This window comes from Boleophthalmus pectinirostris, unplaced genomic scaffold, assembly GCF_026225935.1.
Source record: "Boleophthalmus pectinirostris isolate CB_2022bp ecotype Guang Dong unplaced genomic scaffold, ASM2622593v1 HiC_scaffold_3, whole genome shotgun sequence".
Taxonomy (NCBI): domain Eukaryota; kingdom Metazoa; phylum Chordata; class Actinopteri; order Gobiiformes; family Gobiidae; genus Boleophthalmus; species Boleophthalmus pectinirostris.
Window position 1 is genome coordinate 13379488 of NW_026571299.1, and position 18203 is coordinate 13397690.

General features: G+C 36.0%; 1 protein-coding gene across 1 annotated transcript in view; it reads left to right on the forward strand.

The window, feature by feature from the left end:
• LOC110163440 (serine/threonine-protein kinase 4-like) overlaps positions 1-18203 on the forward strand; it is a 49169-nt gene that overhangs the window by 5247 nt on the left and 25719 nt on the right. Inside the window, exons 2-9 of the mRNA XM_020928396.2 lie at positions 212-292; positions 2069-2197; positions 5530-5644; positions 6078-6242; positions 6907-7074; positions 8039-8176; positions 8880-9011; positions 10200-10380. Of these exons, the coding sequence (XP_020784055.1) occupies positions 212-292; positions 2069-2197; positions 5530-5644; positions 6078-6242; positions 6907-7074; positions 8039-8176; positions 8880-9011; positions 10200-10380 (1109 nt within the window). The remainder of the gene's footprint in view (positions 1-211; positions 293-2068; positions 2198-5529; positions 5645-6077; positions 6243-6906; positions 7075-8038; positions 8177-8879; positions 9012-10199; positions 10381-18203) is intronic.

Below are 18203 nucleotides of genomic sequence, written 5' to 3' on the forward strand. Positions count from 1 at the left end.
CAATTTAATACTATGTATACATATTTTGAATGAGAAAAGTCCTCAAAAATATTACCTACAACAGGAATCTGAAATCTGTGAATAGAGGGGGAAATACTGAGTGAGTGAAACAAGAAAAGTACTAAAGGTAGTACTAAAAATAAAGTTTGACTCCCCAACTAAAGGCAATATTGTTTTCTAAAAATATATCTTTGTCCTTTTTTCCCCTCAGACAGTTGAAAAAGCTGAGTGAGGAGAGTCTGACCAAACCACCAGAGCAAGTGTTTGATGTCCTGGAGAAGCTCGGAGAGGGGTGAGACTTATTCAACACTTTGTCATCAAACTTTATAGGGGAACTCACTGAACCGTCTTGGTACATTGCTGATTTTCTCTGCTTTTTGTGCTTCTACCCCTAAACATGAGATTAAACTTAAAGTGAGTAAAGCATTGCTATACTTACTGTAAATTAGAGGTGGATAAAGTTGCCAGAAATCGTATTCAACTAAAAATACAGTTTTCCAAAGTAATTACTCACATAGTACACAAAGAAATACACAGAGTAAAAAAAAAAAAGTGTTTGGAGAAGCTACTACTTAAGCAAAAGTAATTCTAAGAGTCATTACGTAACATTTGATTTATAATATCAAGTTTATGTAATTGGAAAGACACAGCGTTACATAAAAAAGAGAGAGAGAGAAGAACTACATGTTCAAGTCATTTCATTTCATATTGACAGCATGAAACTTCAAGCAGGAAGAATAACCAAAACTTGTATTCAAGTACTGTTACACTGTTACAAAGTACATCGAATACAATTTTACTGAAAAACTTACTCAAAAGTGGGCAGAGTAAAAGGAGTACTATCCATCTCTGCTATAAGCTGAGTTAATTCTACTAATACACCCTTGCTTTTTCACCCATCTTGACAACATTTACATTTATATTCCCTGACATGGCAAAACCGCTCTTTTAGTAGTCTCCTGTCTACTGTCTGATCTGTGGACAGCATGTGGCCCTGCCCTTGTCTGTGCAGCTCATCTACATAAAGTCGTGGCCTCTTCATTTCCTGTTTCTCAATGTACTTCCTGTTCTGACGCCTCATTGACTTTATGTTCTATTTTCAACTGCTGCAGGGCCCATGTCTGTCCTGTCGTCCTCAATTTTAGTTTAGATGGTTTTATGTAGTAAATATTTGCTCATGTACATAAAATAAACATAATAATTTAACTAATAAATTTGGAACATTTTGCAAAAAATAAACTCAAGTATTTGTACTATTACACAAAGCAATCCACCAGTAGTTGTATGTCTCTCTGCAATCTGCTTTACTTTCGTAGTAGTTGTTGTAGTTTTTGTAGCTGTAGTAGTTGAACTAGTAGTAGTAGTAGTAGTAGTAGTAGTAATTGTAGTTGTAATTGTAGTAGGAGTAGTAATTGTAGTTGAAGAAGAAGTAGTTGTAGTTGCAATAGTCGTAGTTAGGAGTTGAACTAGTAGTAGTAGTAATTGTAGTAGTTGTTGTAGTAGTTAAAGTAGTAGATGACGTAGTAGACATAGTAGTTGAACTAGTAGTAGTAGTAATAGTAGTTGAAGTAGTTGTAGTTGTTGTAGTAGTAGTTGTAGTTGCAGTAGTAGTGGAAGTAGTAGTAGTAGTAGTAGATGATGTAGTAGATGACATAGTAGTAGTGGTTGAAGAAATAGTTGTATTGTAGTAGCAGTAGTAAGTTTAGGGATCATAGTTTAAGTGGTAGCCAGTACTGTATGAAGTGATATAGTTATATTACTTCTATTAAAAGTATTAGTAGCATCTAGGTTTGTCAAAATAATCGAAACCCAGATACTACTTGATAGTAGAATTGAAAATCATCTATTTATTCAGAATAAGTATATCGAATGTGTTGAGCCTTGAATTTCACTGTCTTTAAATATAAAGTGCCTTTGTAGTATCAAAATTGGTATTAAATAGTATTCAAATTTTGTTATACTGACGACATTATTAGTTAGTATTATTACATTAACTATTTATTTCTTTGAATGTGTCTCTATAACGCAAGTTTACAAACAATGACGTTGCTTTCCTCCTTGCGTGCAGGTCCTATGGCTGCGTGCACAAAGCCCATTATAAAGAAACTGGAGAGATCGTGGCCATCAAACAGGTCCCAGTGGAGTCAGACCTTCAGGAGATCATCAAGGAGATCTCCATCATGCAACAGTGCAACAGGTCAGTGTACGCTAATTTAAAGTTGCACTGTGTAAGTTTTTGGTTGTGGGTCCGTCACCTGCTTGTTTCTATGGAGATTTCATTGCTCTGGCTGGAATATTCCACAGTATGGCATTAAACACAGCTCTGCCTTAGATGTATTCAATTACAGTTGGTTTTATAGCTCAGGAATACCTAGAAAAACAGGTTTTGTGACAGTGCGTGGGGTCACCTCTCCACTGATCTGACCTGTAACTTGACCCAGTGGTATCACATACTTGTCTTTTTTGAGATGGATAAGTGTAATGCCAAACTGTGGAACATCCATATGAAGCCAAGCATATGGCAGACCATCGAAAAGTTGCACAATGCATCTATAAATTTTGATATATTGAGTAAACTGTCTTTTTATTTTCAAAACAAAACTTTTGCATACTCAGCTGGTAGTTGGTGGGACTGAACAGTTTGGGGGACATCTAATTGAGAATTTTCTGACAAGCATTGCTGTTAAAATTTAAGTTCAATTTTGTTTAATAATATAATTCTATTTGAGGTTCACATTTTAAGGTTCTCATTTGCATTGAGGAGAATTGACAAAAAGACTGAAATATGAACCCACAAACTAAGTTCAAGAATCACATTTCAGAACACGTTTGAACACAGCTAAACTACAGGGTTAGCAGGTTTTTACGCACAATAAAGGTCGCCACACACTTTAGGAGAATTTGCCCGATTTTGGCTGAGATTTGCTTCTCATATGTGGTGTCAGTGTGACTCTGAGCTGCTCTGTCAGATCGGAACTGCCAAACATCAGCTACGCTACGGTAACAGTCAATAAAACAGAGCGGCAGGGGCAGAGGAGTGACGTAGATAGAGGTGCAAAATACAAACTCAGGATAGAGCGAAAGAATGAGGAGACTTTATTACTCACCTCTCGTAAAGTTGACAATGACACTCAGTCCACAAAACAGCACTGTGAATCCAGTTTGAAGCCTTGCTTAAATTAAAAAGGCAAGAGTAATTCCTCACGTGTGTTTGTTTACATCCACAGTACGCCGATCGAGGTGAAACTGTAGATTGGTGATAGTGACTCTACTTCCTGTGTACTTTATCGACAGCCTTCTGTGCACTAAAAATACTGTATCTGAAGTATTGCATCACATTTCACAAATAATAACTCAGTTTTGACTTGTATCTAAACTAGAAGTATAGTGCTCTGAACTGTAGACAGGAAACGGTGATCACGCTCACAACTGTGTAGCCTGTGGTCCGCAGACATGTCCTGCTGCAGTCTTTGTGATCGGAGTTTTCAAATCTCACACAATTCTCCATGCGTCTGTGGTGTGTGTGTGTTTTTGGCTCACGTTTAAAAATCATTTAACACTGAAAAATCCTGTAATGTGTGGCGGCCGTTAGACAGGATATTTTGTTGTTTGTGGATGAAATAATGGTACTTCAGAAATCACAGTTTTTGCTATATTGTGATCCAATTTTGAATAATCTTGCAGCCTTAGCAGCTGGTTGTTTCATTTTCAAAACAACTTCTTAGTGATAATACCTGTTTAACAAGTAGTACATATATTGATAGCACAGTAGTACTAAACAATAGTAGTGGTAACTGTTGTAGTTATTGCAGTTGGAAAGAAAAGTATGGATTTCTTAAAATATGTTCCACCATTTTTAACTTTTCATGTTCAGGTAATTATGATAAGTAGTCATTTTAGTTTAAACATATATTTTGAAGTAGTGTTGCCACGATAGTAAAATTTAAAACACAATTTTGATACTAAAGAGTAGACTCAATACCAATACTACAATGATAATCAGATAATTTCAGCACTAAATCATAGTGCTTTCTTTTGTATTTCCATTTGGTTTTATATCTATGTAATCCCTCAGTCGTTCAGGTCAGTTCCATAGTGGTCCATTGGCTTATACTAGTCTTGACTTAGACCTAGACTTGTAATTTTTCTGATAACGCTCAAGATCAATCTAATCATCATTCATTTCTCTCCTGTGAATGTGACTTTTAAAGTATTCATACTTGCTCAAATTAGTATCTAGTTTTAGTGTCTGATTTTTGATACTTTTGACAAAGTATTGTGACGTAAGAGTACTTTTTTACATCACTATATAAAGTTACGGTCACAATTAAAGTACTCTTACTGTATTTGAGGTTTGTTTTAGGTTTTTTCTGTCAGACATTACTCATCTTTATGGGGTTTTCCATTGTCACCCACCCTCTCACAGCCAGTGGTTTTAGACATAAACACATTAAGGCAAATTTCCGCACACTCAATCAAATATTTACACGTTGAATCTCTGATGCCCACCCACACTTATCAGATAAAGATACTCGTTTCATGGCTAAAGACATCAAAGTAGTCCGACATAACAATTCAACAAATCCAACCTTGAGTAAACAAGGTGTAAAGAACAAAGCTACTGAAATAACTGAAATACTGCATGAAGTACTAGTGCCAATGCATTTTTATTCTTGTACTAAATGTATTTGTAGATGTCATAACAAAAAGGAAGCTCAAGATTAAATGTCAAGCAGAGTCACTTAACAATATCAAAAACAGAAGAACGTGTGTAAGAATTTTATAAGCAACAATATGTATTTTATTATGGATGCACCAACACAATACTGGTTTATTGATATTGGGTGTCAGAAGATACTTAAACTCAAAGTTCATCAGTATCAGAACACAGAAAGCTGGATCAGAATTTTTGGTGTGTGTTTACAGCACCAGAGCATCAGAGAAATCTGATCATCAAAACACCTGACATGTCTGTTTTCAGAGGGACCTTGTGTCTTACTGATTACTGAAAGAATTCTTTTGTACATCATTCATTCTCTCATTATCTCGTCATCTCATCATTTTCTCTTTCACTCTTGTCTTTGACAGGCTAGTTTGCCTTTTTTGCATAGTTGTACTTGTCAAAAACCACAGAGGTGTGAATAAATCGTAAAGAAACCAGATTCCTCGCATCAGATTGAACTGTTTACATGATATTTCAGTAATCAGATGATGATACAATCGTTGGTGTGCACGTGAACACGGTGCTGGCAGAATTTCATAAAAGTTGCGACTGCATGCTAGGTCCAAGACCAAAAAATGTACAAACAGATCCGCACTACAGTTCTTTAGTGCTCTCAATTTCAAATTATTTTTAAAACACCACAATATGACTGTTTGTAGTCAAACCTTCTTCAGACAGACACATTTTCATGACAGTGATACCTAGTTACAAAATTTGGATGTTTATTCTGAGTTTGGCCTCTTTCTTGTATATTGTCTTCTTATGTGTACCTGCTCTAGTCTGACTTGTGTTTGTTTTGTCTGCAGTCCACATGTGGTACGGTACTACGGCAGCTACTTCAAAAATCGAGAGTTGTGGATCGTCATGGAGTACTGTGGAGCAGGATCAGTGTCTGACATCATCCGAATACGTAACAAGACGGTAACAGTAGTACACTACACAAACCACATATACAAGTATACAGTTACAGTGATATTGGTCTAGAATCCTGACTTCTAGTTCCAATGCAAAAGTACTGGTAGTGACATTTGAGTTCCTGTTTAGTAATAATATTCATATTTATGTTTAATTATTTATTATTTATAAAGAAAACGGCATGACTGAGTATCTTGTGTCAGTACAAGTTTTTGTATCAATTAGTATCTAGTTATTGATCTTTAAACAATCCTGAATTGCTTCTTCTGACTGTAAACACTGAAAATTTGAAGCAAATTTTGACATTAGATATATGAAACAGATTTTGACATGTGACTAATTCTGCCAAATCAGAATAATCTCGATACCTGTCATTAGTAGTTAATTAGCTTCATAGCTGTACTAAAGACCCCTCCCTGTGTTGTTGTGCTGTGTACAGTTGACGGAGGAAGAGATCGCCACCATCCTGCAGTCAACTCTGAAGGGCCTGGAGTACCTGCACTTTATGAGGAAGATTCACAGAGACATCAAAGCAGGAAACATCCTCCTCAACACAGAGGGACAGGCCAAACTCGCCGACTTTGGGGTTGCTGGTCAACTCACTGTGAGAACAATACAAGGCTACTTTTTTATAACCCTATTGAAACAATCGGCATTAGACATTAGGCAATTAAAAAAAAACAAAAAAAAACTTTATGAAGTAATAAAAATAATCTAACTAAAATGCTTCAAATCAAAACACTTTATGGTACATTTTATTACTTTCAAATCCATGTTTACCTGAAATTGAGAATAACATCTTTCTCCAGTACTTTACAAAATGTGAGTCTTTGTAAAGGATGTCTCTGGGCATCCTCGAGTTCAGATGTGAGTGATTGACAGGTGCATTAGCCAATTAGGGACACGCATATTAAAAGAAATATGGTTACTTATGAGGAAAATAAGAAAGTAAAAATCACAGGTGAGAGAAATGCCACTTCCGTTCACATGCCTGCCATCCATTTTACCCAGCCACGCTGCAGAGTAAACATTTTAGTTCACATGCATCACTAAATAAACAAATTTGTTTGCATAATCATGTTTGGTTCTGGCTGAAAACACAGCAACGGGCGTGGTGACCAGACTGATATAAAAAAATAAAAAATAGTGTGATAAATTTGTGCCATTAATCTAGATTGACAGCAATTGACAATATTTACTTTTTTTTTTTTTTTATAATTAAATACACAAAATTCCTGAGTCACTAGTAATCTTCTTGTCTTCCTCAGGACACGATGGCAAAGAGAAACACAGTGATCGGCACACCGTTCTGGATGGCTCCCGAGGTCATTCAGGAGATCGGGTACAACTGTGTGGCCGATATCTGGTCTCTGGGCATCACCGCAATCGAGATGGCAGAGGGCAAACCTCCATATGCAGATATACACCCTATGAGAGTGAGTCAGAAGACAGATTTAATGATGAATTTGAATGAATTAATTTAATGATGTTAATTATGAGGCTGTAGGTATTTGTCCCCACCTACTTGCGCTAAATTTGTCTTTGGGTCAAAATAAAGCAGCTGCATTCTGTATACATCTAATTAGAAAGCATTTTATTGTCTGATAAATCAGGAAGTGTGCATCAGCATGCTAGTTGATGTTCTCTCTGAGCATTGTGAAAAGTGCTTATTCCGGTGAATAATTAGGATGCTCAGAACGCCTAAGGTAAGTGAGGAATAACTTTAGAACACTACAAACCTTTCCATTTAAAATGAAGTAGTTTTAAGACTCTAAAAATCAGGCACAGCACCTTTAGCGAAACATTAATGGCGTCAGTTTTATTTCAGTACTAAATATATTTGATCTAATGCACAAATTTCAATTACGTGCACCATAAAATTTTTTATTGACTTCTAAAACCTTTTCCGGGGTGAATATTTGGCAGTTTAGTTAAGTAGAGTCCTCCAGTTTTCTTTATTATTATATTTAAGGATGACCAGACTTTTTTGAGCCGATTACGATATTTGTCTTGCTGTTGTTGCAGAAAAGTGATATTTGCCAGTATCAGTATTAGGCTTTTAAATCTATAGTGCAGACTAACTTAGTGAAATTTACAACTAAATCACTTTTGTAAAAATAATAACATAACACAAAAAGAAAAATCTGAAACACTGAGTACAAACTGGGAATAACACATAGGACACAGAGACTTGGACAGTGCAGAAAAAAATATCTGTTCCGAAATCAGCTACATTTTCAATACCAAATCAAAACCGAACCAATATCTGGGGAAACCCTCTATTGCTGACAGTAAATAACCAGTATACCATCTCTAATAATACTTACAAAATTAAATCATGTACATTATCTGCTGTTTCATTTGTGACTTCTTCATTTGTGTTTGTGTTTTGTTATCCAGGCTATCTTCATGATCCCCACAAATCCTCCTCCGACCTTCAGAAACCCAGATCTGTGGTCCTCATCATTCCAGGACTTTGTGAAACAGTGTTTGGTCAAAATCCCAGAGAAAAGAGCCACGGCCACACAACTGTTACAGGTAGCATACTATTACTGCTCACTCAAGATTCAAGGAATTTAGGATTTAGGAATTATAATTGCCTTAACTTCAAATAGTAAATTTAATGTGGTGAAAGTGGATACTAAGTGATAAACCTAATAATGTACTGTGAAATTTGTTTACTGTTAAGCCGCAAATAATAAGAATTCCGTATTTATTTATTATGGTTAGCCCCTTAAAATGCATCTTTTTAATATTTAACACTTTTTATGTATTTTTATTTATTAAGTTAAAAGTTGGATGTCTCCTTGTCAAATGTCTATGCTTGTTCATTTTTCCAGCTTCTATATTTTTGTTCAATTTTATTTAACTTTTTTCTTTTTATCTTCTACTTCAGTGAGGCCATGATTTACTCAGTGGTGATAATATTTTTGGTTGATTGGAGTATGCTAGTATTATTCCTAGTATGGTAGCAACATTTAATTGAAATAATTGTTACTGATTAGATCTAAAACACATTCCAAACAGATTTGAATCAAAACCACACATAAATATCTATGTATCCTTCAGTCATTTTTACCTTTACCTTGTCAAAAATGGTATTAAAAATTGTTAGTTGCAGCTCTAACTCTTGATACGTGTTCTGGGTCTGTAGTGGTTGAAGTGTGGTGTGTTGAAAAATCAATACTTTGTGGTTTGTGCGTTTTGAAAGTGTGATTTGACATGTGTCTTCTTCCATCAGCATCCCTTCATAAAGTCGGCCAAACCCAGCTCGATACTGAGAGCCCTGATCACAGACGCCATGGAGATCAAACTCAAGAGACAAGAGGAGGCGGAGCAACGGGAGCAGGACGCAGACGACGATGAAAACTCGGTAAAATCATTTTTGATGGTTTGATGTGGATTTTTTTCCAGTCCATATTGATATCCAATTTTTTGCTTGCTTGATGACACCGATATTCAGCTTTTAAAACCCATAGCAAGGCCCACAAATTAATTTTTATCTTTGAAGTAAAGATTTCAACAAAATGTATTTATCTGGAATATAAAAATCATTTGTTGCATGCATAGACTGTATAAAGAACTGGACAAAGTGAGGGTGGCAAATTTGGATCTGAATTCCATATTAGGAATAGGAATTTATTTATGGACAAAATAGAAAAATAAAAACACCAGGATCATGCAGAGCGGGTTAATATGAATGTTTCAAGACCAAAATGAACAGACTCACTGCAGCAGTCACGGGCAAAGGAGAACCGATTTTCCAATGTAAAGTCAACTGGAGCCCGAGTCGATGAAACATATTTTAGCCTCATGTCTCCATTGTTTCCATTGTTACTCATGAGTCTGTCCAAAAAGACAAATCTGAAGCTCTGAGGATAAACTTGGAATGACACATGAGCACACACAGACTAGGGCCACACCGGAAAAATATCTCTGCCAAATATCTGCCTATATCAGTATCTGCGGACATCCTGCGAAATAGGCTGATACTGGTACTGGAACCGAAATATCATCATTAAAGATATTTATTACTGGCTAAGGTTTTGTTTACCAAAAATAATTTTCATCTTATTTGTTGGTTTGCTAAAACTTTAATTTAGCATTAGACCTAGACAAACTTAATTGATCCAAAAGGGAAATTATTTGGACACAGTAGTTCACACATCACAATAAATTATAATAACAACGAATACAAATTTTAATGATGATACATTCAAAATAAGTAGCAAAATAGCAAGAGATCCACCTTAATCAAACTTGCTGTGTGGAAAGTCACTTGCTGTGGGAAGTCATTAGTAAATAATACATAGTCTATAATAATAAAATCTATAATAATAATTATAAAACCTGTTGTAGTGCTTTGAATGGCCTCTGAAGCTTATAAAGTCCAATATAAATACAAGCTATTATTTTGAAGATAATTTAACCTTTATTTTTTGGTTGCAACAACAAAGCAGTTCTACAGTTTTTACACTGGATGCCCCGTTTATCTCAATCAACCCTGTTACTAGAGTAAGCATTGTTGTTTTGTGCTTTTTTTTTTTTTTTGTCTTTTTAGGATGAAGATGAGGTTGACCAGGGCACCATGGTCCGAGCGGGGACCGGAGATACAGGCACTATCATATCCACAGGCTCTCGCAGTGGAACTATGATCGAACATGATGATACAGGAACCATGCTGGGGACCATGGTCATCAACTCTGACGAAGATGAAGAGGAGGAAGGAGGCACCATGAAAAGTAAGGCACACTCTTATAATATGTTAAATATACATTGACCTGACAAATATGTATGAGCAGACTGTATTGGATAGTCTGTTCTGGTCAGTGGATTAGTATGAGACAACATTTGATGGTGAAGTGACGATTTGACGGCAAAGTTACATAGTACATCTTTAACTAACTGTATTCATCAATGGTCATAATTTAAAGGGCTCATATGAAATTTTTTGATCTCTGTAATAATGTGTTTTCCTCATCAAAAACATACCTGGAGTCAGGGTTTCCACGGTCATGTTTTGTTTCATTCATACATTTTTAACACACAACCCCTGCATATTTAGGCCGAATTCTTCTCTTAGACTGAAAGCACTCACCACCTTGTGATGTCATGTGGTAAAACAGGAAGTGCCACACTGCATTTTTAAACTCCATGCACACTCACTAGAATCATTTGGATGATTTCAGATCTGGAATTGCCAATCTCTACTAAACAAAAGATAAACAGTAGCTGTTAACTTGAAAACTATCACTACATGACATCACAAGGTGGAACAAAGCACCTTGAGCTTTGGAAATGTAGACTATTAATAAAGGATTACTCAAACATGATGTGTGAATAAAATAAAACACAACTCCAGGTATGTTTTTGATGTTGTAACAGCATTATAACATGGCTCAAAGCTCATAAGGATACATTAGGACAATGTTTTTGTCATTCAAAGCTTGTATTGAAATTGTGTATGTTATTAATTTCTAAACTGATCCAAAGTGCACGAGGAACAAGTGATGCGGAACTTATGCACTGAAGATAATACAATGTTAAACAGGTGACTTCCCTTGTATGATTTAGTACTCTAAATATAAACTGTGAACCTTTAGTACCATTCTCAGTTAAAACCTCCCATCTCATGAATAGGCTGCTTTATAAAAGTTACCAAAACAAAACAACAACTTTGAGACTGCAAAGGCATTATAAGTAATTTGTGGACGACATTTCTTTTTTTTTCCCCTCTTTGCCACTAGAGGGCAGACAGTGACCATCATAATGTATATGTGAATGTATTTCACTATGGTATGTTTTACCTCTTTGTGGACCAAGCTTATTTTTGTTATTTTATGTTTGCTGTGAATACATTTTATTATGTGATTGATTACAATGCCTCAAATCATATTTTTCCATTGCTGCAAGGTTAGATTTGGATTAATCTGAGTTTTAAATGTCTTTTATTACACAAAATGGATTCTTGTGAGCTTTAAGCCATATTATAATGTTGTTTCCTCATCATAAACATTTTTAGAGTTATATTCTGTTTCATTCATACATGTTTGAGAAATATTTTATTATTAGTCTGTTTACATACAAAGCTCAGAATGCTCTGTTCCACCTTGTGATGTCATGAAGTGGTAGTTTTAAAATTTAACCGCTACCTTTTACCTTTAGTTCAGCAGAGATGCGCAATTCCAGGGCTGAAATCATCCAAAGGGTTCTAGTGAAGGTTTATGGAGTAAAGGTGATAAGGAAACAACATTATAAGATCAGAACTAGTATAATAGCACTTTTAATAATTACACATGCAAATCTGACACTTTTGTTGCAGTCTGTTAATTGACTATACTCCACCTTTATGTATTTTGTGTTTGTCTTCTTGTAGACTGTATACATTGCCTATAGTCTATCTGAGCACATCGTATTTGAATGAGAGCATGCTGTTACAGTGTTGAAGGCCTTTGTGCAGAGTGGGAGTGCAGAGCGTTGGTGCGTTTGGAGCCTGTTATCCGAGTTGGACAGCGTTTAGTTTAGCCTCGTCTCTGTAGGTGTGTGGACTGTGTAGGCTTCTCTCACAAACACTGAAGAGACACCACGCTCATTATGATTTCCCTCCCCACGTGAGACCAAAAATACACAAAGCCCAAGTGACTAAAGGTTACTGGAAAATTTTCTATTAACATGTTTATAATTTGGGCTCACATTGTAACACAAAACTCAGTAATGTCAGAATGGAAAATTAATATAATATGTAGTTATAAATAAATACACTTATTAAAAAGTTTGATCTAGAAAGGTTTTAAAGGAACTGTACTGTTCAATCACAACTCAGCCTGGGTTGCCAGTGCCTTAACCTGCATATAGAAGACACATACAAGTTTGATCATTCAAGTACATGAATAACATACACTGAGCTGTAGAGGCTGCACTAGCACTGATTCATGATTGGCTGTATGTCCTGGACTTTATATAGTTAGGATTCATATATGGGAGAGTCCTTTTAGTTTTAAACCAGCTGGATTTCAGCGTTGAAACTGGCAATCCAGATGAGAGACTCATGTGAAGCTCATCCTGCTTTCTGATTGGATAATTTTCTTGAGAGCCAAAACACCAAATAGCCTCTATTCACGCTTACTCCACAAACCAGTAAGACATTTGGAAACATGTGTTTGACAGCTTCCAGTGTAGTTACCAACTGTGATAAAATCCATGGAAGTAAATGTGATCAGTGGTAAAATGAAGACTGCATACGTCTGTGTTTGGAATCATCTTGAATTTGGTGCCCTCATCTCTTCTAATTGCATTTACCCAGTGCACTCAGAGTTGTGTGTCAGTGGGTAAATGATGAAAACAGAGGTAATTGTTGATTAGTCGAACATAATGGAACGCTACAATGACATGAAGAAAGCAGGGCCATTTTCTTATTTTTCATAGATTTTGTCAGACTTACTACCATGAACAGAGACCACCGGAAGTTGTCATTGCATCTTTACAAATGTCTTCCTGGCTTGTGACGTAAAGCATGAGCCTATTATAACATAAGAAACTTAAGAATTAATCAGCATTACAATTGTTATCAATAAAAACTATATTTGATTTGACCATGTTTACCTCATATCTAGGGACACAGTTAGGTCATGTTTATGGAAATTAAAATCACATACAGTTCCTTTGACTTAAATAAATAACAAAAACTTTTCAATTTTGGTCTCAGTTGTCCAAATATATTGTAGTATGATACTGATATTTTTCCTCAGTGGCATATTTATTCATATACTATTATAAATGACATCTATTTTCACTATTAGCTGTAGCCAAGAGTCTGAAGTCTTGGATTACACAAAGACCTCATTATCATGTCCCTGAATATTGGATATCAATCTTACATTTTCATTTCTATCAAACCACATTGTCTCATATAGCAGGTATTGCATTACATAACCCACAACTAATATTTAGGTACATAGCGGCTTACTGGCATCATGGAGGTATATTTTTGTATTTTTAAATATTTAGTTATTTAATATTGATTGAAGAACACACAAAAACAATGTAATTTGGAGGAAAAAATGATTTTTTTTTTTTTTTTTAAAGGTCCTATATTACATGAAATTGACTCTTATGAGCTTATAGCCATGTTAGAATGTTGGTACCTCATCAAAAACATACTCATACTTTTTTTGTTTGTTTGACTCACAGATGTTTGAGTAATCCTTAATTATTAGTCTGTCCACATCTCCAAAGCTCAAAATGCTCTGTTCCACCTTGTGAGGTCATGCAATGGTAGTTTTACCTTTAGTTCAGTAGAGGTTGGCAATTCTAGGGCTTAAATCATCCAAATGACTCTAGTGAAGGTGTATGAAGTTTAAAAACACAGTGGAGCAATTCCTGTGTCACCACATGACATCACAAGGAGGAACAGAGGGTTTTCAGTTTGAGAGAAAAACACAGCCTAAAAATGCAGGGTTTGATTATGAGTGAAAAAACAAAAAAACAAAAAAACAACTTTGGTATGTTTTTGATGAGGATACATAGATTAAAATAAAATAAAAATCATAATATGGGCCATTTAATCATGTGCAGTTGTTTGAGTAAAGTACGGTCTCTCCCTAAACTCACTACAACCTGCTCCAAACACTGTCTTTCCTCTCCTCACTGCCTCTATCTCCCTCATTATGTCAATGTCCTAAGAGTTGTATTAAAGCCTTTTTAAGGGCTGTGACGCACGGTGCTCAGTGTGTGTTTACACCAAACTAAAAGTTCAAGTAGTAATCTGGGGACTATATGCTGTCATGGCAAGATAAAAGTAATGGTGAAGGTCTTGACTGTCTTAAGTGCTTCCATTGAAACTATTCACTGCCGTTTGTAATAGTCAAGGTTAGTTAGGTCCACATCATCTCTGTGTGCCGTTTGTTTCTAATTATAAAGCATTCATATTGTTGAAATAATTTAATATTGATTAAAATTCTTAAGAGAACCTTCAGCCAGTGTTCAAGAATCTAATCAAGAGTATTGCACTGTTAGCATGCTAGCTGTTGTCAGCATTATAGTGGCTGTTCTGATCATTGAAAGTTGTGAAAACCTCTCAATAGACGAGAGAGACTTTGTACCACAAAGCAATCCTGCACAAGGCAGCTATTACCTTAATACTGTGAGAAAGAATAAAAATGCAAAATCACCCGTGCACTTAAACTACAGCTACTTTTGTGTCCATAGAGATGTTATTGTGTTGACTAAAATGTTTGACACTGTGGCATTAAATGTTAGCCTGAATCATCAGGTGGTTTCACTTCGTGGAAAACGTGTGACCTCAGCACTAGGATTCGTTCACTCGTTCGTTCACACTTGTGATGTATGTAATGCGCCAAATCCCGTAGGAGGAAGGGCATTAACGTCTTTCCCCTTGATAAAATTCACCATTCTCTTTGTTCCGGCTTTAAATCCTCGATCTCAGGAATCGTTGCCAACACAAAATGTATGGCTTCGTCTACATCCATCTCTACCGCTTTGTTTACTGTTGTGCTGTATCACAAAAAAAGACCCACTCATGGCTTCACAGCTCTTCACTGATTGGCCGTGTGTGGTCTACAACTTCTGTGGTTCTTGTAAACCGTCTAATGTATTCCGATTCCTGACCTAGTCGCTATAGAGAAATGAAAATGAGCGGAGGCACTATGTGGCACTAGCCTGGCAAATTAAATCTATCTGTCTAGGATTTATTTATTTTGGGGTTTTGCATTTTATCTGTGAACAGAGTGGCCTCTCCATGGATATTATTACCCCAAGATGCTTTTTTAGCAGAGTTCAGAGCTTTTTTTAGGGACCATTTTTTTCTACTGTTTCTTTAGCATTGTGTTTGTGAATAGACTATTTAATGGTGTTGTTGCAATTCTTCAATTTCCAGCTCTATTTCTATACTAAGTAGGGTTGGGTAGGTGGTATCCAAATTTTGATACCGTTAAACCTTCTCAGCATTTTACTGAGGCATATGGTATTACCTTGACTAATTATTTTGTAGCTTGTGCCTTTAGCATTCAGAAACAGAATAGCAAGCTTTATATTTGCCTAAAACTATTGAAAAGCATCAACAAAACATGTACGCCATTAACAACTTTTATTAACATTTATAAAGTGCAAACGTAACGGTCAACGGAACATAATGTACGAGACGAGCTAAAGTGCACTTCCAGCTTAATCATCACAAATTAATTAGCCTAAATTAAAACACAGCCCTACAGCATCTTACATTTATCAACGGTACTTACAGGCTTATAATTATAGAAAACACTAATAATAAAAGAATGATAAATAACAAATGCAGTAACGAAAATATATGTTACGGCATAGGCTATAGGCTACAATGCATCCTGGCACAGCATCGGGTACAGTCTGTTGGTTTATTTACCCATCTCTTCTGTCATTCGGCCTGAAAGCAAAGTACTAGTATTATTTTTTTGGGACCAACTCGCTTGCGGCCTCATTTCCCATCTTGTCTTGGTCTCCCTCATGAGCTGTCACGTGCCAACGCAATGAAACTAATCAAACGTCACCTCCCCACGCAATTAAAAGAAACATTATAGACACTGTTAGTTCTAAATCGTGATAACATTAAATTAAAATACAACCACACATTCATTTGTACTCAGCAAACAAATTTCAGTGTCAATGAATTATAATACTGTTAGGTCCTTATTTTTTAATGACACAGATACCGTTGCTACTTTTTGATACCTCAAGATACCTTAATACCTCCCAACCCTAATACTAAGGAATAGACTTGATACTCAGTACCAGTTCTGATACCACAGTGATGTACTTTTCAACATTAGTAGTACTTTTTTTTATATTACCATGCTGTCTTATGTCTGTGTAATCCCTCAGTCGTCCAAGTAGGATCCATAGTGTCCATGAGCTAGTTTATTTGCTCTTATACTTGTTTTGGTACAGCTAAAAATCATTCTAAAACTATTCAGGAAAGCTCCATTTCTGTCCTGTGAATGTGACTTTTTTAGTATCGATACCTGCTCAAAGGAGTATCTAGTTTCACTACTACTTTTAGTATCTGATTTCCAATACTTTTGACAACCCATTTTCATACGCAGCATTACATTACAGCATATTGCACAGTCACAAGCCCTATATGTAAAAATTGTCAATTAGCCTCTCTCCTCCCTCCCCTCTCTGCCTGTGTTATGTGCTCTCATTGTATTAGTATGGATCTCCAGTGCTGGCCCTTTAAACCACATTAACACAGGAACATTGAGCTTGTATAATCGTATTACATTACTCTGATACCCCTGTACTCTGCCGGTGGACATGTCTATTGCCCCCCCTTCCCCCCTCCTTCTCCATACCCCTTTGTATGTGAAGTTGCTTGTCCCAAACTAAGGCCACAGTAGTGAGTAGGATGTTCGTATATTGATCCTGTGGTAATGGATGGGGATAATAAAGCAACATTTAATTTCTGACCGACAAAGCCATAAAACATGAGACTCCACACTAAGTAGGAGTTAAATGGTCATCTCTATTAGTGTGTTTCTGGAAATGCTGTTTGTAGGTCAATGTGGACAGGAAAGGGTGTACCAAAATTAGCAAATTCAGTAAGTTTGGGGGATTTTGACGGTATTTAAAGGTCCTATATTATGCATAATTGACTCTTGTGAGCTTCTAGCCATGTCATGATGTTGTTACCTCATCAAAAACATACTCAGAGTTGTTTTGTTTCACTCACACATGTTTGAGTAGTCCTGAATTATTAGTCTGTCTACATCTTTAAAGCTCAAAATGCTCTGTGATTTTATGAAGTGGTAGTTTTCATGTTAACAGCCACTTTTAACCTTTGGTTCAGTAGAGATTGACTTTTCCAGGGCTGAAATGATCCAAATGATTCTAGATTCTACTGAGAGAAAGCCTAAATATGCAGGATTTGTGCATTAAACATGTGTGAATGAAACAAAACACAGATATGTCCAGATATGTTTGTGATGAGGAAACAACATAACATAGAACAGTGTAAATGAGCCATTTACAGATATATTGTAAAAGCTCTTTGTGCTGTCTGCATCTAATTATGAACTACAAAGTGTGTTGTTAGCATGCTAGTTGTTGTTAGCATTACCGTGATGATGACAAAACAGTTGTGAAATGAGCATATACCCTCTTTGTAGTGAAATAGGAATGCGTTAAGAAAGTGAGACATAACATTTTTTTTAAAAGTAGACCTTAATGGTGCATTGTGTAACTTTTCTGTTGGAGGGTACGCCACATTTTCTTTTTGTTTAGGGAGATGTCATTGCTTTGCTTGGTACAGTATAGTATTAAAAGTCTATTCAGCATTTGTTTGATTAGAAGTGGTTTTATTGTTCAGAAATACCTTCAAGAATACGCATTCTTCTGTGAGGAGGTTCGCCTCTCCACTGATCTGATCTGTACCTTCGCCTGCATGCCTCCATGGAAACAGATAAGTTTAATGCCTTACTGTGAAATATTCCAGTCTGAACTAGACTAGCATGTGATGTATCCTCTCCAGGAAAAGTTACAAAGTGTGCCTTTAAATCTATCAGTTTAACTAGAA